At 40.9% G+C, this 24,990-nt stretch overlaps 1 protein-coding gene across 10 annotated transcripts in view; it reads right to left on the reverse strand.

Annotated features, from left to right (window-relative positions):
• PPFIA3 (PTPRF interacting protein alpha 3) overlaps nt 1-24,990 on the reverse strand; it is a 113,937-nt gene that overhangs the window by 17,489 nt on the left and 71,458 nt on the right. For 7 of the 10 annotated variants that reach the window (XM_072110269.1, XM_072110268.1, XM_072110263.1 and 4 more), the window contains 13 exons: nt 23,314-23,534; nt 23,016-23,238; nt 21,943-22,100; nt 19,414-19,571; nt 15,386-15,479; nt 11,446-11,527; nt 10,523-10,723; nt 10,361-10,423; nt 8,618-8,644; nt 7,557-7,732; nt 7,138-7,235; nt 6,758-6,933; nt 4,536-4,604 (listed from right to left, as the gene is read on the reverse strand). In XM_072110269.1, coding sequence (XP_071966370.1) covers nt 4,536-4,604; nt 6,758-6,933; nt 7,138-7,235; nt 7,557-7,732; nt 8,618-8,644; nt 10,361-10,423; nt 10,523-10,723; nt 11,446-11,527; nt 15,386-15,479; nt 19,414-19,571; nt 21,943-22,100; nt 23,016-23,238; nt 23,314-23,534 — 1,746 coding nt within the window. The remainder of the gene's footprint in view (nt 1-4,535; nt 4,605-6,757; nt 6,934-7,137; nt 7,236-7,556; nt 7,733-8,617; nt 8,645-10,360; nt 10,424-10,522; nt 10,724-11,445; nt 11,528-15,385; nt 15,480-19,413; nt 19,572-21,942; nt 22,101-23,015; nt 23,239-23,313; nt 23,535-24,990) is intronic. The other 3 variants (XM_072110271.1, XM_072110267.1, XM_072110266.1) reach the window with 2 other exon arrangements.

Genomic DNA, 24,990 nt, shown 5'->3' on the forward strand with positions numbered 1-24,990 from the left:
TATATGCAGTTTTTGTTCACCTGCTTAATAACTTCGCTCAAGCTAGGGCATTGTGTTTATTTCCAATGCCTGGTGATGGAGAGTTTAGTAGCCATTAGAAAGTGGGTGATCACTGTTCTGCTAGATATGGGGAATGTATCTACCCCTATCAGAAGTAATGCTGAGGCTGGGGAAGACATTACATTTTGTTTAGATAGAGTTGAAAGAATCTGAAAAGTTTCCCTCCACAAGGGTCGGATCACTGGACATGACCATAGGGAATTTCGGAGAGTACCTCTGCCTCCACAGTTTCGCCAGCATAGTGGTGAAGATGTAGGAAATATTTTACTTAGGCGTGAGGGGGTAAAGTACCATCTCATGTGCGTTTTGGTGTGAGGAGCATCTTAGCAGGGGGTTTGCAGTTTGTATGGCTTTAAGAAAACAATGTGTTGAGGTCAAGCTCATTTAAAGGGGTATTCTCGTCTGGGCATTCACATTCAGTTTGATAAATCTGCCATATATATACATTTCTTCAATTAGATGTTATTAAAAAAAATGTTCCTGTGTGAAGATAATTTCTCATAAATGTAGTCATTTTATCCCTTAGAAATGAGATTGCTTCCTCGGATACGGCCACCTCTGCCTGAGAGATTGCACAAATAAACAAAAAGGTTTTGGTATATGAAATGTCCGGCAGGTCCCACAGCCGTCCTGTGGTAATGATCACTGAATCCAGGAGGTCAGACAGGACTCAATAGCGCAAGTCTGGCCACCGCTGCCAGAGTGTGACGTGGTCGTAACCGAGGAAGATATCTCGTTTCTAAGGGACAACATGGCTACATTTATAGGAAATTATCTTCACACGGGAACATTTTTTTTAATAACATCCAATTGAAGAAATGTTTATATATGGAAGATTAGTGAAACTGAATGTGAGTGCCCAGACGAGAATACCCCTTTAAGCATGTAGGGGAGCTTTGAGAATGTTTGCTTGTTTTCTAATAAGTTATAGAAATTGGATATCCCTTTTTTATTGCCTCTTGAGATTGTAGTCTATGAAGGACTGAGGAGTTTATGGATGGAAGAGGGGTCAAGATGTTGTGTTTTGACGTTTTACCAAGTTTTTTGTTCTAGGGCTGCTGCTGTGAAGGACCATTAGCGGGGGCATGCTGTTTTCATCCTCTGTGCAGGCTCCTTTGCCCCCTGCTATCTGCCCGGCTGTGCCCCGAAGCTGTTGGGCATTTTGATAGTTGTTGCTGTCTAGCGCTGGTGTACGATGCTACATGGCGGTTGGTGCGGCAGAGCTCCAGGCACACGCAGCCTTACTCTTTGCAGCCAGGCCACGCCTGTCAAAAAGGTTTTAACAGGAATTTTGGAAAATTCCCCGGGGTCTTGTGTACTCAAAAAACAAACAAAATAAAAATATATACCCTGTTCTGGCTCCTAGCTCCAGTTATGGAGAAAAAGATTTTCTGGGTTTTGGACATTGGTGTCAGGATTTAGGTGACCCACTGCAGTGATTCAATTGACTCTGTGGAGGCTGACAGGGTTGTGGAGCCTGTAAGCCAAACCTCCGGCTCTAACTCCGACTGCAACTCCAACTATATGGTCACCTTCTCTATGACTGACTCCATAGTCCTGATTTCCTGGTCACTCTAGCAGTGCTGGAGATAAATGTGGGCATTCCCTCCCAGTGCCTTATTCCTCTAATCTATAGCAGATGCGCTTCACTCCTGAGCTGCACATAAAGTACAGCAGACAATCTTCTAAACTAAAAGGGGATCAGCCTTAACTGTCAAGCCATGAGTTGTTGTCCACAACATGCTGACTGTCAGAGTCCAATGAACACTTCTACAATGGATGTACCATGAGAAGGTCTTGCTTCCCAAGGGTCTCCTGACACTGGTTGTATGCGTCAAGGTCAGGGACTCAGAGCAGAGTGCCTGCAGCATAGGACCAAGGAGTGGTAAGTACTTGTTTCTACAGCACTGCTCCCGGGTCAGCTCAAGGCACAGTTCTGCTCTGGGTCCTGATGCCACCACATCCAACCAGCACTACACAAAGAGCAGAGCAGAACATGGAGGAGAGAAGAAGCTGCAGTGTGGTGCAGGGAGGAGAAGAAGAGCCAGGAAAGGAGAGGATTTATTTATTTGTTTGTTTTGCTCTGGGGGTCTCCAGTATCAGTAGTTGTCTCCTCTGGGGGTCTCCAGTATAATTGTCTGCTATGGGGTCTCCAATATTTGTCTGCAATGTGCGTCTCCAGTATTATTAGTTATATGCTCTGGGGGTCTCCAGTATTGTCTTCAATGGGGTCTTCAGTATTATTGTCTGCTCTGGGGCTCTCCAATATCAGTATTTGTCTGCTCTGGGGGGCTTTAGTATTGATGGTCTGCTCTGGGGGTCTCCAGTATTATTATCTGATTTTGGAGGTCTCCAGTATTAGGAGGGTTATGCTCTTGGGGGCTCCAGTACTAATATTATCTGCTCTGGGGTCTCCACTATTATTGTCTGCACTGAATTCAGTATTTGGTTGTTAGAGTGGTATTTTTTGCTGTACTGTGGCATTGATAATTTCTGGGTTGCCATTTTGTACTGTGCTGTGGTTGCTGGTACATCTAAGGTGCTGGTTACTGATGCAGCCAAGTTAAAGTTAAGCACTATGACAGTATGGCCTTTGGACCAATAAATGTTTCTCACCTCTGGCCAAAATCCTTAGATCAGGAATAATCATCAATAATATCATCCAAATAGTCACCGACTCTACCTATGACTTTGAGGACTTCTGCAGAATGTGGAATGTAGAGCAGATTTTATCATTTTTTTCTTACTCCCACCCCACGCCTGTGGGGTTCTCTATAATTCCTAGATAAGCCCTACAAAGAGCCCAGCTCATTTTACCATGTCAATTCAATAGAATATCATGACTTATCATATTACTAACAAAACCCTTGAAGGGCTGCAATACACAAAACAACCACTGGGTGGCTGCACATAGACACATATAGGACCATTTTGTTACTCAAATACAGAGAATACTTTTCATCCACTAAACCAGTTTCTAGCATCAAAAGTAAATACATTGGCATTTACTATGGGGTTTCTGTCTTTTTAGTGATGCTCCCACCGCCTGTTCTCCTTTCTGACCCATTTATTAGTGGTCATGCCCAATGGTGGATCCCCATATAGTGGGTATGGGCGAGCAGGGCCTTTGGCTCCCAGAGGGTCCATGGCCACCCAAAGCGCCATATACACTCACCGGCCACTTTATTAGGTACACCATGCTAGTAACGGGTTGGACCCCCTTTTGCCTTCAGAACCGCCTCAATTCTTTGTGGCATAGATTCAACAAGGTGCTGGAAGCATTCCTCAGAGATTTTGGTCCATATTGACATGATGGCATCACACAGTTGCCGCAGATTTGTCGGCTGCACATCCAGGATGCGAATCTCCCGTTCCACCACATCCCAAAGATGCTCTATTGGATTGAGATCTGGTGACTGTGGAGGCCATTTGAGTACAGTGAACTCATTGTCATGTTCAAGAAACCAGTCAGAGATGATTCCAGCTTTATGACATGGCGCATTATCCTGCTGAAAGTAGCCATCAGATGTTGGGTACACTGTGGTCATAAAGGGATGGACATGGTCAGCAACAATACTCAGGTAGGCTGTGGCGTTGCAACGATGCTCAATTGGTACCAAGGGGCCCAAAGAGTGCCAAGAAAATATTCCCCACACCATGACACCACCACCACCAGCCTGAACCGTTGATACAAGGCAGGATGGATCCATGCTTTCATGTTGTTGACGCCAAATTCTGACCCTACCATCCGAATGTCGCAGCAGAAATCGAGACTCATCAGACCAGGCAACGTTTTTGCAATCTTCTACTGTCCAATTTCGATGAGCTTGTGCAAATTGTAGCCTCAGTTTCCTGTTCTTAGCTGAAAGGAGTGGCACCCGGTGTGGTCTTCTGCTGCTGTAGCCCATCTGCCTCAAAGTTCGACGTACTGTGCGTTCAGAGATGCTCTTCTGCCTACCTTGGTTGTAACGGGTGGTGATTTGAGTCACTGTTGCCTTTCTATCAGCTCGAACCAGTCTGCCCATTCTCCTCTGACCTCTGGCATCAACAAGGCATTTCCGCCCACAGAACTGCCGCTCACTGGATGTTTTTTATTTTTTGGGCCATTCTCTGTAAACCCTAGAGATGGTTGTGCGTGAAAATCCCAGTAGATCAGCAGTTTCTGAAATACCAGCCCTTCTGGCACCAACAACCACGCCACGTTCAAAGGCACTTAAATCACCTTTCTTCCCCATACTGATGCTCGGTTTGAACTGCAGGAGATTGTCTTGACCATGTCTACATGCCTAAATGCACTGAGTTGCCGCCATGTGATTGGCTGATTAGAAATTAAGTGTTAATGAGCAGTTGGACAGGTGTACCTAATAAAGTGGCCGGTGAGTGTATGTCTCCATTATTTGTGTGTGTCTTTTTCTTGCTTTCTCTGGCTTTGGACTTATTTCATTTACACAAATTGTGTATATGCAGTAACTGACCTCATCAAGTCGCCGCTCTGTCCCCATGGTAATGAGATTGCCGTACTCTTTTTCCAGCACTTGTCGAGCCTAACAAAAAAAGACAATGCATCAGTGGTGACACCTAGAGGAGGGAAAGAGGGTTAGTTATTCCTAAAAACACTTTTTTTTACTGTGTTTGGTATTTATTTCCAGCTACACTGTACAGAACATTAAATGGTACCACTAGAAGGTACAAGATGTCCTGCAGAAAACAAGCCCTCATACATCTCTGTAAACTGAATAGTAAAAAAAAAAAAATCAGAAAGGTGGGGAGTAAAAAAAAAATATGAAATGTAAAAATGAGTTCTTAACCGAGGCCTTTCTTTATGATGGACTTAATGGTGACATCATTTAAAATTTCATCTAAATTAACTGAAAAGCTAAATATTCCAAATTCTGTGGAACTGACAAAAAACTAAGTTGCTCCATTTTATAGCTCTGTTTTTATGGATTTTAATTTGTGCTCCAAATGACACCTCCCCTTCATTCTTTATGATAGTACAATTACAAAGATACCAAAATCTATATACAGGCGGTCCCCTACTTAAGGACACCCGACTTACAGACAACCCATAGTTACAGACAGACCACTCTGACCACTCTGGTGAAGCTTTCTGAATGCTTTGCTATAGTCCCAGACTGCAATGATCAGCTGTAAGGTGTCTGTAATGAAGCTTTATTGATAATCCTTGGTCCCATAACAGCAGAAAATGTTTAAACTCCAATTGTCACTGGGGCCAAATTTTTTTTTGTCTGGATCTACAATTATAAAATATACAGTTTCAACTTGCATACAAATTCAACTTAAGAACAAACCTCCGGACCCTATCTTGTATGTAACCCGGGGACTGCCTGTAGTTTTGTTATGTCTGAAAACGTTTTTACATTTTTTTGGCATTTTTCTGTTACAACATTCACCATATCTTTTTATTTTGACAAATCAGACATTTTAGGTCATGGAGGGACATGACTTTTATGTAAATTTCTGTATAGGGGGATATGAATTAATTTTTTGTCCTTTATCTAAATTCTTTTCTTTTACTATTCTTTCAGACGCCCTAGCTTGTTTAACCCTTGGGGGGCTGATTGCTCATACAATAAACTTTATTAAAGGGCATTTGGTGTTACAATGCACATGGTAGATACAGCACATAAAAGGTGGTTTTACAGGAAAAAAGGGAAAGATACACAGAACAGCGTACAGTTATAAAGTATGCAGACTCTGTCTGCAACCATGGCGAGAAAAAAAAACATGTAAAAATGTCCAGCATGTTTACAATCATACATGTGCAGAGTGTACCGTACAACAATGGGTTTGAGTAAAATTTAGCACATGCCCTAGTAGAGACAAACAAATTGGAACATAAACAGCAAAAAGTACCCAACCACCCAGTGCCGCCCCAAATGGTGCAACTAGATAAGGGCTAGAAAGACCCATACATAATAGAGAGAGTTTGACTAGGTTGGAATTTGGGGAACCGCAGTAAAGATGGAGTCAAGCCACTTGTCCCAGATGGCGGGTGTTATTCACTGCATTGATCCAGTCGCAGAGACAGGGGGCATGTGCAGCCATCCAGAATCTAGCTACTGTCTTCCTAGCATAATACAAAGTTTTCGGTAAGGATAGCTCGATCTGCATTGGATTGGGACAATTCAGGATCCACCAGAAGGAGACAAAGCTTAGGGTTATCAGGGAGAGCAACTCCCATTTTATTGAACAAAAATTTGCAAACCTGTTCCCAGAGCCTTCTAGCCATGGAGCAGGGCCATATTAAGGGAAATAAGGTACCCAAGATAGTAATAGATATTACCAAATGACAAGCCTGGAAGTTTTTAACTTCCCCCAATGATGCCCCAGGGCCATCACTGTTGAGGTGCCAGGACATATCATGGTAGTTAACAGCAGGTGTCTACTGTACAATATAGCAGCAACTGCCCTGTATAAAAAGGGCTCAATTCCATTGAAGTAGAAGTGACACCTACAGCTCAAAGAGCTGCAAATGTGTCCATTGTATTTTCTATCTGTAGGGGTCCCATTCCTGGTTTTGGCTTACAGGACATGGAATGTGACAAGAACTCGAAGCCTTGTTTCCAAAGAATGTAAGTGTAAGTTTCCAGTACAGGACAACCCCATTTAAGAAGAAGAAAATAAGTTAACAGCAATGATTTGCAAAAAACTTCCTGACAGTTTGAAGACTGACCTGTGTGTTCTGTGTTGGGATCTGTAGCAGCAACGCCAAGTCATTACAGTCAAATGTGTCATCTAATGCGAGGAGGGCTCCATGGACTCCACTCTCATGCAAGTTGTTTGCATATTCCTTCAGCCCCAAAGACTGGACCCAGCACATTACCCGTTCATTGGACCAGACCATGACATCTGCAACAAAGCAGAACAGTTTACAAATAAACATTCCAAAAAACAAACAAGACAAAATAGCAGTGACTAGGAAGTACTATCTGCATAGTGATGTCACATGACCATAGCAGTTTATTATAATTAAAGGGACCACTAAAGCACCAGCACGTCTTTCCCACAGCTGAAATTAAGGGTCACAAACTCACCGCTGGCGGAATCCCATACCTTTAAGTTGGTTTTGGCTTTCTTCTCTTCTTCTTTCCAGTTCCTTACGGTCATAGTTCAGTCTCTTTAGGCACATGATACCATAATGTAGGCTAACCCTAAAAAGAAAAAAGACATTTAATTTTTTTTTCCAAGACAAATTTCTATATAAAATAGAAAACAGGAGGATCCACTTGTACTAGCCATAGTGAGGAGACACTGGAATGAGCAGCTTTTGCTCTGTAGGATACTATGTAAGAATGTAAGCTACAATGAGTCAAGTAGATTTGAGGTTTGTCGTTGAAATGTCTGGGAAATTGAAGTGTCGGTTGCTAACAACAAATTTTACAATAGTAGCCAAAAAAAAACCTTGGTAACAGTATAAAACAAAATAATAGACTAAATAGAATTTTGGAGGAAGGGTGCCGTCTTATACCCACCTGTGGAAACTGTCTACCATTTTGAGTTGACCTCGAAGCTCCTTTTTGTTTAGGTGGTCTAACATTCTAGCATCAACTAAGGATTCCATGAAGTAGCTACGATATTGGGGCAGGCCAAGACTAGGTAACCAGTCATTACCAACCCACTCGTGATTCATGTCTCCGTATGCCAGGATCTGTCAACAGAAGAATAGTATGAGATTTGTCAGGCTACAGTGCCAAAGAAAAGATAGTCCTGCAGTAAAATAAATGTAGGATCCACTGATTTTTGAAGGGCTTGTGTAATATTTCACTTTTATGCAGAGGCACTGCAAGGAAATTGAGCATTTGCTACTAGATTACCCACTGCATATGATCTCTAGGGGCTCCAGGAGTGGGGCACCTTGTGAACACCTTATCACTAGTGCTTCTTTTCATAACCAAATAAACGCAAAAAGTCACATTTGGTTGGACATTAGGGAATTCATGAGGTCCAATCTCTGCATCTGTGCATCCAGCATTACTATACTGCCCCTTCACCTTCAGCCCTGCACCATATCCACCAGGTTAATATCTTAGTGGGTACCATATGAAGGTGTGAGCATGCCTGTTATGGCTCTGTGACTAGGATTACTTGGGGACAGTTTACTTCTACTTACATTATACCTTATGTTTGTAATCTCTGTATCTGGTTTTGGCTCAAAATAAGAGCTAACGCACACAAATAGTGGTCCACTGTCAGGACTGCAATCAGTATGCGAGGTGCAACATGATGCGAGGTCCTCCTGCATTGCTGCAGGACCACCCTGGTGCACTGCAATTATGTTTTCAGTGTGGCACAGGTGTCCTTAGCAGATGCAGAGACTCCCTGCATCAAGTATAAGGATGATGCTTGGACTCCCTGTAGCAGTGTTCAGTCTGTGAAATCCAGCCACCGCATGGCTTGCCAAATAAGTTTGTGTGGGTTCGACCTGTGTGTAGTTTGGCCCTGACTAGAGAAGGCTACTTGATCAGGGAAACACAATAAATGATACACTTTGAAATCCCATTAGAAAGACAACTTTATACACATTGGTACATACCTGTTCCCAACTGATCTCTTTAGTCTCCTGACAATGGTTAGAGTATTAAAAGGTAAAGAAGAGATTGAAGAAGTGAGAAGAGCGATAGGTTTAACGTGAAGCAGACATACAAGAACTTCATCTGAATAATGGAAAGCATGTTATTATAGGCACATGCCGAGTAATGAAGGACGTTAGGCTCGGTCATTAGGCAATGGATTGTAGATGATTAACATAATGGATCTCTTTCAAACATGCGTTGCAGATCACGTTAGAGTCTGATCAGGGTGCGATCAGGGTTTGGTCAGTGAAAAGCTGACATTTTTCATCAGGTTTCAATCAGTTTTAAGTCAGAGTTTGTTCATTGTCTCAGTTTTTCAGGCACTTTTTTGGCGTTTTTAATGCATTCTAATGCGTTTTTTACATGCAGATAACGCGCAGATAGCGCATGAAAAGAACTCAGGACTGATTTCGATCTTTTCTATTGCAATTGAGGCGTGAAAAATGCATTGCTCTTGCATTGGACTTGCATGTATCTCAGAGTGCAATGCCTTTTTGATGCATCTGAATAGACTTGTATGGTGCGTTTTTCACGCACGTGACTTGCAAAAGTAGAGCATGCTGAGATTTAAATGTGCATTAAAAAAATGTGCCTGTGTGCGTGAAAAAGAATACAAGTCTGAAAAAACCCATTGATTACAATGGTCAGAGTGCAATGCAATTGCAGAACATGCACATGAAAAACTCCAGTGTGAAAGGGGCCTAACAGGGAAATGTTATCCAGGACATCACAGCGACAGCACATCTACATTTCCCTTCACCAGATACAATTTTTTTTTTCCTATATCTTGTCTTTGAATTTTGCTTGTTGGCAGTAAATAGAAAATTTCTTGTTAGTATGTGGAGGCTGAAAACATGTTCTGTTCCTGTCCAACTCACACATGGCTCACTAAAGAAAAGAGGTTTATGCCTCTCCCATGTCACACAAGAGTATTTGAGCAGCCTGATATAAAACATAAAATAATAAGATTCTAATAGATATATATATATATATATATATATATATTATATATATATATATATATATATATATATATATATCTATCTATCTACAGGTGCAGACGTCCAGTGAGTGAAAGCCATCACACTGGGGTTTGATATTGATCAGGAGCAAAGGACTCATTACTATAAACGGCTGAACAGGGCTTTTCTGCCGCTAAATATGGGATGGATATTAACAACAATCAACAGTAGTGAAGTTAAAGTACAGTAATTTGTCTATGGCTATTTGTACTTACCGTAGTTGTCTATTTTATGAATTTATTATTAAAATTTTCCTGGCATTCATGTGGATCTAAGTTCCTTTGCCGGGCACCTTTTAGGCCCTGTTCCCTAGAGAATTTATTAGAGAGTTTTTGTCTCTTTCAATAAATCCCCTAGATTCTATTAATGTTTGTTTAATCAACAAACAGGGAACCCCTTATTCAGATTGACAATGTTCCAGATGTGGGACCCACACCTATTGTTCATCGACAGCATAACCTGCAAATATGTCATAAATGTGTGAAATGGACAGGAAAAAAAAAAAAAAAATCGCCCTTGAGCCATTAATAATATGGATCTGGTACTATGGTCAAGGGGCATCGTTTATATTAAGGGACTATTCTTTTGTACAAAATTACAAAATTATTTTATTGCTGTTACATGGGTTTGAAGGTGAAGCCACACTAATAAATTTGTTCCAGTGATGAAGAGACTACTCACAGGTTTAGTAGTAGCAGTTAAAGTTTCCATTTCTTCATGGGTCATCCACACATTTCCTGTTGACTACACAGAAATATAATGGTAGTGGGTGGATTAATGTGCTAATTAAAGGATACAGTGATAAAGTCAGTCACTTTATATCCGCTGCAAGAGAGGTCTTACCGTGCGTGATGTGGCTGGTGCTGAAGGACTCGTGAGAGACACCATCTCCTGGATGGCTAAGCGCAGTTTCAGGCGATGTAGAGGGTTGCTGATACCAATCTCCCGCTGGATTTCTGTATCAGACAAATTAGCCATGATGGCTCCACTCTTCACATTGGCACGGCATGCAGCGACGTACCAGGCTGGCATTCCAACCCACAGCTATGAAGAGAGAAAAATGGCTTGGGGTCATTAATTACATGGAGGATTCCTGATGTAAGAGTGATCTGATGTTTACCGGTTTCATTTAAAAATATATTAAGCAATCTGTACTGTCATTAGTAAGGCCTTTTTCACACAAATATAAATGGTGGTCATAAGCCAACTGTTCCAATGACATCTAGCATATGGCTGCCATAGAAGTGCACAACTTGTGTCAGCGTACCGTGCCAAAACAAGAAGAAGATTTCTTTTGCTGGAAATATGGTGTGGCTGCACGGTCCCTATGGAGAGGGAAGGGTGAAGAGCACTCCCCCTCCCCTTTTCCATCCAGCTTTATGCTATCCCTGGGCATACATGTGCATGTGTGTGTGTGTGTGTGTGTGTGTGTGTGGAAATGGCCTTAATCTGTACCTTGTTTGTTTCTGTAAAACAGGGTTCCAAATTCTCTGCATTGACATCAATTATATCATTGTCGGAGGCCTCTGAGCCCCACTAGAGAGACCTTACTGCATGCTGTAATGCACTGGACTGTACACAGTAAGCTCCTCAGCTCCATCTAATGGTGTCTGCAGGTATTATTTTTATAATAGGGCTATGAAAGATTTGACACTGTATGACAAAAAACATATTGTTGACTGCTGTGTTAGGAAACACAACGATAAAAAGTGGAGATTTCCTTTAAGATATGATTGTTATACTTTTATATAACACTAGTACAATACCTCGAGCCAAGAAACAACAGTAGGTCCATCCCAAGCAGCAAACGGAAGTCCTTGTCTACAAGCTTCTTCCAATAGTTCATGTCTGGAAAAGAGTCCAAGCATAAACATTTATCATTTTACCATAAAGAAACTAATATCTAGAAAAATTTCAACAACTTAAAAATGTTAAAAATGTGTTCTATTTTACTTGAATTATGAAGAGGCTCCTAAGATTGTTTTTTATTAATCTATACTGAAACATAAATTCAGGATGCAATAGCACAAATGTGGCCACTGCTACCAGAGTAAGAAGGTGGTCGTATCCAAGCAGTCCATAAACTAACTTTTATATACTCGTACACACATACAAACATCATATACACTATCTTGTTTCTAAGGGACAGCTTGACTACATTTATGGGAAATTATCTTCACACAGATACATTTTTTTAAGAACAAGCGACTGAAGAAATGTATATGTATGGTAGATGCATTAAATTTAATGTGAATGCCCATATGAATATACCTCATTAAGCTCTTCTGGACGCCAATAGGGGATATACATCTGGGTGGTTGGAACAGAACAGTTGTAAAGGTTTAGACTGGTGCTCAGCACCTGGAGGTTGGTCAGTGTTGTGTATGGTTGCTATATTGCTGTGACACGATAACCTTAATAAAGTCTGTCAAATTGTGAGAAACATTATCATTTTGACACTGTTTTCCCTCCCCTCTCAGCGTGCCAGAACGTAGCGGATCACAGAACTGTAACCCTGGACAACTAACACCTTAGCATTAAAGGGGTTAGGGAGTGCTCCTAAATATTATTACGGATAGCACCAGCCATTACACCAGGGGGCTAATGGGTGACCTAAAAGCTGGCAAAAAATTGTGCCTCTTGGAACACTTTAAAAGGGTTTTCCCACAAAGGCAAGTTAGGCCCTATCCACAGGATAGAGCCCAGCTTGCTGATCAGTGGGTGTCTCAGTGCTGGTTGTCGGTGAGATCGAAGAGTGTGGTGCTCGGCAATTTCCGTCAGCTCCATAAAGATAAATGGAGCAGTACGGTCATGCCCGTCTGTCTGCTCCATTAGTCAGAGGAGCGGCGAGAGGTTGGTCAGACCCCTTGTTCTCGCGATCTACGGGGGGTCTCAGCGCTGAGACCCCCACTAATCAGCAAGGACAGCAAGGACCTAACTTGCCTTCATGGGAAAACCCCTTTAAGTAAAGAAGAGTGCCAAAATTTCTAGATTTTGTCCATATGTGTCTGAAAAATGGTCCAAAAAGTGGTAAAAAGCAATAATAGTAAAGCCTAAAAATACATTCTGGAGTCTTTGGTGCTCCCAAGTACAATGTTGCCTGCTGCCAAAACTTAAAGACAAAAGTATCACTGTACGGATTGCTGCATATTCTCTGCTCCTCGTCACCTAAAGATACTCTTTAAAAATTGTAAGAGGAGCATTTTACTCAGCAAGAAAAACATGTATTGCAACTCTTGTATATGTAGCACTGAATAAAACAAGCCCTGATACAATAACACTGACAGAAAAATAAAAATTTTGGTACGATGGCAAAACTCATAAAATGGCTTAGTCAGCAGGAAAAACAGGCTGGTCAAAAAGGGGGAATTTATAGAGTGGCATTTTTAACAGTTAAGAGATTTTTGCTATAGTCTCTGCCAGTTTTCAAGCAGAGACTGTAGTAAATACACGGAGTTCTGGTCCCCACACAGCCGATCCACATTACACCCAAAGTGGTGTGAGGAGCAGAATTCTGTTTATAGGAAAGGGGGCTTAATATTTGACTTGTCTGGCAGAAGCCTGGAAGACAATGCATAGTTTATTCCCCCAAAAATGTTAAATTGCAAAGAAGCATTATATAGAGGGACATCCTGTATTTACATGCAGTACACGGGGAAGACTGAGTCCTGTCTACTGGTAACCACACTGGGATAATGTGACATTGCTGATAAGGTTAGGAATGGATGCATGTAGCTAAAGTAGGATACAACACATTACCCTACTTCGATATTGCTTTGATACGTTTACATTATTATTGGCACAACTCGTGATGATCCATTCAACTGTTTAACACACACATTTGTGACTGTCCGTAGGTATAAACAAGATGATATTTCGGCAGATGACAAGCAGTGACTCACTGACGCAATTTACACCTGTTCAGAACACATGAATTTCTGGTGAAATGTGTCGGTGCCACAAATAGAACACAGACCTAGATACACAAGAAAAAACAACGGCACCCGGAGACAGATCTGAAACAATGACGCTTATACTCTTAAAGATATGACTTCTCATTCTAGTGTTGCAGTGTATATGTATATGATACTTAAATGCATACATATATGTTATCAACTACAGGTAATGGCAGTTCTTAATTGTGAATTTATTGATATATTTCTGGAGAGAAAACAGAGGAATGGAGTTAAAAGAATCATTCTATAGGTAATGTATTGTCTAAAACTGACACACCAGGGTAGCTGATGGATTTTTTCAATGCAATTACTGAAAAGGAAACCCATCACCCCATTAAACTACTTCCCCGCCCCTTCTCCCCCCCTTGTCCACTTTCATATGAAATCTCGTCCGTTACCTATAAAAAAAAATCTCCTTCAAGTCCAGGTTAGAAGTTCCAGGCAGAGCGTAATTTCAGGCACCCCTATCTTCTGTTCTATAGTTTCTAGAAATATGCTTTTGGTGTCATATTAAAGATAAAAACGTAATATTTCTTAACTTCCAAGGGAAGCAGGTTTGTGTATAAGATACTCCTATACACATGACTGGTGCTGGCACCCATGCACCCTTCAGCCTGTGTGTATGGGATGCAACTACTACAGGATGCAGCCATGTGTATAGCAGAACATGTCAGGTACTTGTGTAGCTGATTTCTGTGCCTCTCACATGTGTATAGCAGAACATGTCAGGCACTTGTGTAGATGATGTCTGTGTCTCTCACATGTGTACAGCAAACCATGTCAGGTACTTGGGTAGCTGATGTCTGTCTCACATGTGTATAGCAGAACATGTCAGGTACTTGTGTAGCTGAGGTCTGTGTCTCTCATATATGTATAGCAGAACATGTCAGGCACTTGTGTAGCTGATGCCTGTGTCTCTCACATGTGTATAGCAGAACATGTCAGACACTTGTGTAGCTGATGTCTGTGTCTCTCACATGTGTACAGCAAACCATGTCAGGTACTTGGGTAGCTGATGTCTGTCTCACATGTGTATAGCAGAACAGATCAGGTACTTGTGTAGCTGAGGTCTGTGTCTCTCACATGTGTATAGCGAACATGTCAGGCACTTGTGTAGCTGATGCCTGTGTCTCTCACATGTGTATAGCAGAACATGTCAGACACTTGTGTAGCTGATGTCTGTGTCTCTCACATATGTATAGCAGAACATGTCAGGCACTTGTGTAGCTGATGCCTGAGTCTCACACATGTGTATAGCAGAACACGTCAGGTACTTGTGTAGCTGATGTCTGTGTCTCTCACATATGTATGGTAGAACAGAGCATGTCAGTAGGTAAAGCACAAGCAAGGAGATGGGTAACAGGGGTGACATCACTTTCACTCTCCATGTGACCAGCCTCATTTACATAATAAAGAAAATATGAAGTTAGAATGATAAATGGATGAATTGACTAGATAAAGGCTGAGATGGAGTATATGTGAGCTGCTCCAACAGGTAGTGGTGACAGAACTGGTTACAGAGACCTAATGACAGGTGTTCTTTAAAGGGAATCCTGATCTGAGTCAACAAGTTTTAGAATACAGGGGAATAGTAGTATTATACGTAAGCTTGAGTCCATCAGAACAGAACCAGGAATGTCCCTACTGGCAAACAGTAGAAGAGTCGGGGACGACTTTATGACAACCCTATTTCCTAGCAGGGTGTATGGAGACTTGGTGGTGTTTTATTATATTCTTATAAGAGTCTTACTTTTTCTTGTTTCTGCGATCTTTGTCCACAGGTCCAGCCAGCTTGGACAAGCCCATTGGATCCGCAGGTGAAGTCTCCTCAGAGGGAGTCCCAGCTGCAAAGTGAAAGAATCAGGAGATTTTAAACATTGTAAGGCTTCTTATTCTTAATGTAAAGGGAACCTGCATGGAGACCACATGTCAGCTTCTGACATCAAGAGACACTATGTTACCTAATTTGTTAAGATTTTGGGAAGAGGGGCACTGTTTATCTTAGGTCTAAGGCCATGAAGTTATGAAGAGTGTTATAAGTTAAAGAAAGCTAATTTTGAATTATTTCCAAGGAAGAGCAATGCTCTGTAAGTCTTCAAAACAAAAATTGTGAACATGTGAAAAATACCAAATATTTGCCTGTACAAAGACATAAAAATTTAAGCTGCCTCCTCTTCATACATAATTATCTGCTATGTTGTAGAGAAATACAGAGATTTCCGGCATATTTTTATTATTTCTATCCATTATGCCATTTCTGAGAAATTCAAATTTTAATCTGTATGCTACTGGAGCAGTTGGTGCACCAAAGTCATGTCCTGAGCCTGACCACTGATATTCCTGCCTGGACCTCTAACTCTCAAAATAAGCTTAGGGCCACACCAATGGAGGCAGGGATATTAATGCTCTGGGTGCTGAGGACATGCCTCGGATGCACTTATTAGCATATGGATGTAAGTGGGTATATCTTGGTATCTGACCAATTTGACATGCCTGTGCAGCGCTACGTAATCTGTGTGCGCTATATAAATAAAGAATTATTATTATTATCTACACAAGAATAATAAAAGGTATGTTGTAAATCATAATGCATAACTCTACAACATGCTGCCATAATGCTTGGTGGAGACGATAGACTCCCTTTTAATTTCAGCACGAACCAGAGTGACACAAATAGCCATTAACTTGGTATCAAATAAATCATAAATTAAGATAATACTATACCATGTAGAAGTAATCCATAGCAGTATCCACAGCTGTACATTTATGCCCCATATGTGCTGACACACCAATAAACCCTACCCCATATACTGTATGACATCAGACAAAGCTAGCGTCCTCAGGAGATTTATGTCTCAAGAACACTTTCCAACCACCAACCAAATACAACATATAATGGGAATAATCAAAAAGGTAATTGTGATACCTGGTTTGTCATCCAAATGTGGCATAGCATTCAATGTGTGTTTTTCCAAGGAGTTTCATTCCCTTTCCTGGCTAGATCTATGTTATTGATAAAACAGACATGCGTCTCACTGCCTAATTTCATTTATTGGCTAAATGTATACTGCCACAGAAGACTCAAGCTGGGCATGAAGATTTCAGAAGATTTTTTAAAAAGCACATAGGCGCCATCTAGCTTTCATTTCAGTAAACACTATTCAGAAAACCAGTCACCAGAAGTGTAGCTGTTTAGATTGAGTTGTACCACTTAGAACTCCCTCAACTGATAAGTAATGCTACTTATAGTATTATAGTACTTATAATACTTATGTACATAGCACTTTCCCTATCTAAAATGGTGTACTGTGGATGTTTTGGAGTATTCAGTTGCACTCTTAACTGTAGCAATCAGTGATCAAAAGTGTATATGCTTTATGGAGTTTGTATGTTCCAAGGGGTCTAAAAAACATAATGGCTAAAGTCATGTAAAGCTAGAGTAGTATTGTATGACCAGTGTATAAAGTATATAGTAAGAACTGGTGATATTTCCCTGGACCTAAATGTCATAAGGCAGCTACATCCACTCAGCTAATAAATATCTCTATAATGTACAGCTCCTTTGTAACTTCTTGGCCCTGGTGACATTAGAATCCCAAAGAGTAGCACATAAAGGCACCAACAGAAGTCAATACCATTCCTTTGTGTGTGTGACATTATGTTGTACTAGACTTATCTTCTATCCAAAGCACATTCCAGCATGTGTGTTCCATTGAAGATATGAAGGAACAGTAGAAGAATTAAATTTGTTTCAAGTGCCACAATGTTCAATAAGGGTCATTGATGAAATACACCTTGACCCCACTGGCAGTCTACAACTACTGGAGGAAGGCATCCCATTGGAACTCGTGTCATACTGTGATGTCACCACTAGGGGTGTAATTGCACATGCCTGGCATACCGATAATATTCCAGTTCCCACAGTGACAGGGGAGCAGCATTACTGGAGGAAGCATTTATACAGAAAAAGCAAGCACAGGTACTGCTAAGCCATCTAAATGGCAGTTTTCACAAAGAAAGAGGAGGACTGTAATCATAACTGATACTTGCATAGTGTGGTCACTTAACGGGAACCTGTCACCACTGCTACGCTTACAAAAGGTGCAGTTTCCAAGTGTCTAAATGTTGTATTTATATCCTCAAAACATTATGGCATTCCTTTAAAAAATACTTTTAACCGGCCCTCTCATTCCTAATATGAAGTCAAGGAGGTGGGGAATTTAGCCATGCAGTCCAGCTCCCTCCACGCCTGTTTGGACTGCTTCTTTCTCCCCCATCTTACGTTTGTGCTGTGCCTGGCACTTCAGAGGTACGCAGATGCTACCAGCTGTTTCAATGTTCATCCATGATGTGCACACTGAGCTCACAGCAGCACTGCACACGCCTGAGGTGTTGGAGTAATAAGAGAATCATGTCTTGACTGCATGGTTGAGCTTCACCACCTCCTTCACTTAATGTTTGGGATGGGAGGGCAGGATGAAAAGTGGGTTCTAGAGAAATGCCGCAAAGATTTGAAGATATAAATACAGCTTGTGAACGCTTGGAAACTTTTTTTTTTGGGGGGGGGGGGTTAGAGAAGGTGACGGCTTCCTTTTTAGAGTAAGCAGCACCCTAGAGGTAATAGACAAGAGTTGATTATGGGGTGCAGCTCAATAGTAAACTTTTACTATGGAGCCTACCTTTAGTGGAGCCCAAGTCAGACGATTAACCTATGGAACATGTATATGGAAAATTTCTTAAAAAGCTATGGATATGGTTACACAATTTTTGTTGTCATTATTATTTAAGGTCAAAAGTATCGGAGTTTTAAATAAAAAAAATAACCAATCACTAGAGGAAAAGAACATATTGACCCACCTTTTCCTATTACAAAATTTCTCATCTGATCAGTGGACCCGACAACACAACTAGACCACCCCCTATCCCATATACCTCGTTACCATAAGACTTTTACATAACATCTATCATCACCCACAGCAACCAAATCAAATAATAAGCAGGCCAGATTCATAAGCATTCAGAATGGCACACATTAGGCTACCATACAGCCCCTCTGACAATGGAAGTGATCTGCTTGCAATTTAGGAGAATGCTGCAGAAGACAAATAGAGCACAATATTAAAGGGGAGAAATCATTTTTAGCCCATTCCTGAAAAAAAAAAACTCGTTTTTTTTTACTCATCTCATCACATGCTATTTATTTCCAACAGTTTGTTGAGACTACAATTGCCATGAAGCATTGCATATCAAGATTTTTGTAGTGAATTCCTTCTCTTTCTCTTGTAGGAACACTGTTAATAGACTCCTACCCAGCCAGCAAGCCCAAGTACTGTACAGTACCTTTCTCCCCATACCACTCCCATCTCCTGCATGTCTTGCCAGCTACTTCACACATCCTATTTCTGTCAGCACAGTATAGCTACAGCACTCCATATCTGTCCTGAGAAGCACTACAGATCATTTTAGCTTCTTCCTTCCTTCAAACCCTGCTATTTGCTAAGGACACAACATCCACTGGTGTCAGTAGGGCAGTCTGAACATAGGTCAGACATAAGGCAGTTGACAAAGGTTAATGGGGAGGGAGCTACTTGACCATAGTGCCCATGGATAACTGAAATAAACTCTTGCAGACCTTATGTACTAGTATTAAAAGAATGCTTTAAAATTTGAGGAGGGTCCACGCCTCAAAAGAAACCAAAGAAACTACAAACCTAATGTCATGGTAATTGACTGAGGGGTGAGTCATTTAATGGGCTAACACGAAATTCATATTCTTACCAAGAGATGAGGATTCTCGTCCCATCTGTCCCATACGTCCCTTCTCCTTCTTGCCAAATAAACGCCCAATTGAGGACTTGATGCTTTTCTTTTTAGCAGCTTTATGCAGGGAATCCTGGCTGGTGCTATTGGTGCCTCCGAGGCCATCAGCACCTAGGCTGTGAGAAGAAGCATAAATTGTACATCTGAGCCGTACATCTTTTTCTTTATCATCCATTATATTGCACCCTCTCAAATGATCACTCCTTAAAGGGATAGTATACGCTATTATAAGTAAATAACAATTATCACTGGTAGTGATTTTGAGAGAAACTTTCTGTATCAGTTCTTAAACGGATCATACATTCTGCTATCATACATATCATATGTTACATGCAGGGGATGAACTGTATAGGTCATGTGATGGACGCACAGAAGTGTATCCTGCTCTCATAGTTAATGCATCATCTCCTAAGAAACAACCAATAGAACAGAAAGAAAAAAATGGAAATGTGCTCATAGGGCACCACTAATTTCACATCTGATTTGATGTAGTAGAAAAATCCTAATATAGAGACTCTCACCGTTCTGTGTTATAACAAGTGCATAGCGACTTTGATGGCATATATCTCCATGTTTGGGGCTGCAGGCTGCCTCCGCATCCGGAACCTGTTGGGGCCACTATTGTGTACACTCGCAATCAAGAAATAATTGCTCCGGGGAATTATGGCCGCCCTGGATGGGACTGGAGAGGTAGGTGTAATAAAACTTGTATGTGTTTCAGGGAAGGAACTCCCCCTTTGTCAGGTCATACACATTTCAGAGCAAAAGTGCCTGTGTTTAAAAACAATAAAGGTTCCAGAGAAAGGGAGGGAAAAGCAGAACCGATGTCATGGGAAGACGCTATTTACAACATATTATATAAAATACAATAGTTACTGCAATCAAACTAAAAAAAAATAATTAATCATCTTTAAAACCAAGTATGAAAACAAATGTATAAATAAATATATTGGGTAAAAAAGCTATTGTGTAATGCATACAACAGAATTAGCCTTTGTACAAGCTCGTTGGTTTATACATGCACACGCGAGTAGGCAATCTGTCCAGCCGATAGTAGTAAATAAGTGGCTACTTGCTTTGGAGTACATGTACTCCAACTATGATAACATTATTTGAATCCCATCCAACACAATTCCGTTATGCATTACACAATAGCTTTTATAATCATTGGCTATATTTTAGATGTAATATGAACTAAATTCCTCTACAGATGAATATCCGCACTCTAGTACATTTGCATATGTTTATGTATTCATACTTAGTTGTAAAAATGTAATTAGTCTTTTAAATTTGATTAACCATTGTATTTTATATACTATGTTTTGAAATAGCATCTTCCCATGACGTGAATATTTCCTCCCCTTCCATGAATCACATATGCCTTTTTTTGTTTTGTTTTTTTAAATACCAGGGTGCTTTGCTCTGAAATGTACATGACCAATCTCATCCAGGGCGGCCATAATCCTCCACAGCTATTTTTTCTAGATTGCAAGTGTATCTTCTAAGAAAAGCAGAATATTCTGAATGTATGGATGAGAACAGCTGTGCAGTCTATACAACTATAATAGGGCTTGGCAAGTTGTAAGGGTTCCAAGGGAACAAAAAAAAAAAGATTAGTTTAAGGTAAAGGTGGGTTCCTGAAGGAAAACATGGAATGTAGACTAAAAGCAGCTCAATGACCATGTAGCCATGCTAATGACTTACAGTCTGCACTTATAGCTTAACTTCTGCTTGATAGACATTCCTTTATGTGTAAGGATGAAGGATATGAGTAAAGTGGCTTCAGGCTTCCCACTCATTGTGCCTCTTGTATCTCTCTACTGAACCATGAGTGCACCTTTTAGCCCTTTAACAACAACATGAGAACACGGCCACATGGCCGTTAACATCTGAATCCTACCATTTCTTAGTTACGCATTTCAAGAAAACTGGGTGACAAGCAACACCACTGCCAATACAGCTCCCAACGGGGTGATTATCTAAACTTCTAACCATCCTAACCTTCATAGCTACCTTATTATTATGGAAAAGTAGTAGTGACTGTATTGCTGTACTAGTAGTGGGAAATTCAGAACATTGAAGGGACTGTTCCATAATGGACATTTCCAGATCTGAACTAGATAATGGGAAATCTTACTTCCCCATAAAGAGTGGATTGCAGTCACAAGGGCTCCTTTCACATTTATGCAGCTTTTGGGAAAGCAGCCATGAAAGTCAAATGCAACCCTGTCCCAATGATTTTCCAGATTGCTACAATTAAAAAATGTGTCCTCTATCCTGGGAATAGGGGATACATGTCTATTACATTACAACTCTTTCCTAGTGCGTAGCTCGTTATGCCGGGACAACAATTTAGAGAGATGTATGTGAATGCCTTTGTATGTGTGTAAGAAAATGTTGTATTATGAGGGAAGTGATCTATCTAAACTGGTGGCCTAGAGTCTTGCTATCCTGATTCTTCTACTATACACCATCCACCAACCTTACCTTGCTCTGGATTCTCTTCCATCCTCCAATGAGCTGGCCTGCAGAGCAAGTGCTTGAGTCATTCTTTCCAGCCGTACAGCCCGAGGGGTCAAGGGAGGAGTTGTTTCACACTGCATCAAGGACTTCTCATCTCTGCTGTCTTCTTTGGGGACGTGATTCTGAAGAGATCACATGTGCAAAATTAATGGGGTGTTGCCGTTTCAGCAAATACATGTTAATATAATTTGTTTGTATAATCAAAAGTTATACAAATTCTTAAATGTAGTTTATGTATCAATTCCTCATGGTTTTCTAGATCTTTGCTAGATCATACAAACAATAACATAAATCTTCTGAAACAGGAATACCCCATTTAAATAAAAAAAGAGACTAAAGTTGCTGTTTCAGGTATGAAAACTAGATGGCCATACAAATAACGCTTATTGTTTAAACAAAAAGGACATCTACCACCAGGATGAAGGACTGTAAACCAAGCACTGGCATTGACAGGATCTGCTCTTCTTTAAGCTTCCTGTGCCCTTGTTTTTAAAGAAAAAAAGGCTTTAAAAATGATGCAAATGAGCCTAGGGGGCTCCAGGCTCCATTAACATCTACGGAGCCCAGAGCCCTCAGGCTCATTTGCATAATTTTAAAAGCCTTTTTTTGTAAAAAAAAATATACAAAGCTAAATGAGAAGCACATCCTGCCAGTGGGGGCACACACCAGTATGTCAGAGCTTGGTTTACAATCCTTGATCCTGGTGGTAGATGTCCTTTAAATGATATCTGTTAGGCGTGTTATGTCCTTTGAGATCTCTCATTAATGGGTCAGTGCACAGATGAAACCATAAGCAAAGACCCTATAGAGTAACAAATACAAGTACCCATTCCAGTGTACATGTAACTTCATTAAACATATGTAAAGCTTTCTTATTCTTTTATATACTTTTAAAACGGTGGTGAGCCATGAGCTGCAATGGATTAACACAAAAAAGTATTACACCATTTATAAAGGCTACTGGATGGGAATAGTGACCCACTACAGACATTTGATGTTTGAATACAGCAAGTTGGAAGGGATGGACAAATTCTTACAAATTTTTCTCCCTCCCTGGCTGGGCTGTGAGGGGTGATACGTGGGGTAGAGTGTCCACTACTGGGCGGTGAAGGACTGGCCAGTGTAGAAGTGGTGACGGATGTCGGGATGGAACTGGCTGAGCGATAACGTCCAAGGGATCCATCGAGAGTACCACTGGTGACTCGGCTCTCTATTTCCTCAGCTCGTAGCTCGGTGGTCTCCTTTTCCTCCTGTATTAGCCTGCCAAGAGTAAGCCATGTCAGCAGGCAATCATGGAGAAATGAGGAAGAGTATAAGAAGCAGAGTGCAGCTTACTTGATCTCTTTGTTGATCGCTTCTAGCTGCTCCTGTAACATGATCGCCAGTGTCTGCACATCCGTCTGGCCGCTAGGAGACAGCAGGTCCGCCGAGCTGAAGATGGTTTCCCTATCGTCTTCATCTGAGCCATCCAAGTCACCTTCAAATGCTTGTGCCACATTAGCCAGAACATTAGCCTGCTGTGCCCGCTCCCAGTCCTGCTCATCCAGTGTGCGAATCTGAAACAGAAGGGTTAACATTTTAGAATTAGAAGCAATTTTGTGGTGAGAAACTGCCTGATCTTGGCGGACCTCGAATTCTGACAACTGGGATGGCATTTTTACTGGGAAAAATAATTGCTTGGAAAGACGAATGACAGGTGCAGCAAATCAAAGATCTTAATAATAAGAGCAAAGGAAGAGGAAGCCATTTGTTATCCTTCAGGACAAGCTTTACAAGACCTACACCAATCTCTGAGGCATATTTAGCCATAAACTATGTCTTAAAGGGGTTCTCCTACAAAAGAAATTTCTCACATCCCAATTCCCTAGTGATGTTAACACAATAAAGATCATTTTAACCCCTTACTTTACAATTTACTCAGTTTTATTGCTGTTTGAGCTGCTATCACTTTATGCTGCTCAGTGTAAAATCCCATGGTGTGGGTGGGGACTCTATAAGCAGACCCATTATGATCCATCTAGTTCTTTGGGGTGACAATGTGGTTAAATTATCAGGGTACAAGGTGTATATGCACTTACATCTGGCTTCTGACATTGTATAAACACACTGACAGATGGCGCCAATTTTATTAAAAAAAAAAAACAAACTGAAATTGTGTACAGGAGGACTGATAAAGACAGGTTGGAATTATATCTGTGAAATGTTGTATTTTTGTTAATAACAGTGAATTAGAGAATGTGGTATTTTCTTACGCTGAGTACATATAAGAAACTTGTCTTCGTGGGAACACCCCTTCAAAAGGAGAATTATTTCAATACAGGACAGAAGAGAATTTCAGTAGTCTGTGCCTTACTGGAAATATTACTAGGTTTCCAGCTTTTGCAAAAACTTTTAATGTACCGTAGTTGCAAACTGCTAGAGTTTAAGCCACTGTGGTTGCTAAACTACACATTAGGAATCATATAATGTCGCTAACAAATCCACCACAAATTTGCATAATTTACATTGAAATTGTGATGTGTATTTGTTCTGAAGCTGCAGCATATTTAAAGAGGTATTGCAGGAATAAGCATAATTAATATTCAAATGGGTCATCAAAATATATGCCGATATGTAGTTGGTTATATATTTAACCAACTACATGGTTAAATATTATTATTATTTAAAATTGTGCTTCCCTTTGCTAAAAAATGCTGTGGACATAACCTATAATACAGAATTAAAAAGCAACTGGCCCTTAAATTAGTCCTGTGGCTTTATCCCAGTGTAGGAGGCACAGGACTGAAGAAGGCTGCTGGTCACATGTCCACATCACATGTCCTGCACCTTCGTGGGCGGGTCACGTGATCATCACTATGTATGGCTGTAGTCGGTTGCTTGCAGTGGGGACGGTCCCTCAAGTGGGTGGAGCGGACATGGAGGAGCAGATAAGCCTCAGATATCTGTGCTAAGGGGTCAGTTCATGGAGGAGAGTTTTATAGATGTGTAAGGCAAAACAGGACTGAATGTGCA

Source organism: Engystomops pustulosus, chromosome 6 (genome assembly GCF_040894005.1).
Source record: "Engystomops pustulosus chromosome 6, aEngPut4.maternal, whole genome shotgun sequence".
NCBI classification, from domain to species: Eukaryota; Metazoa; Chordata; class Amphibia; order Anura; family Leptodactylidae; genus Engystomops; species Engystomops pustulosus.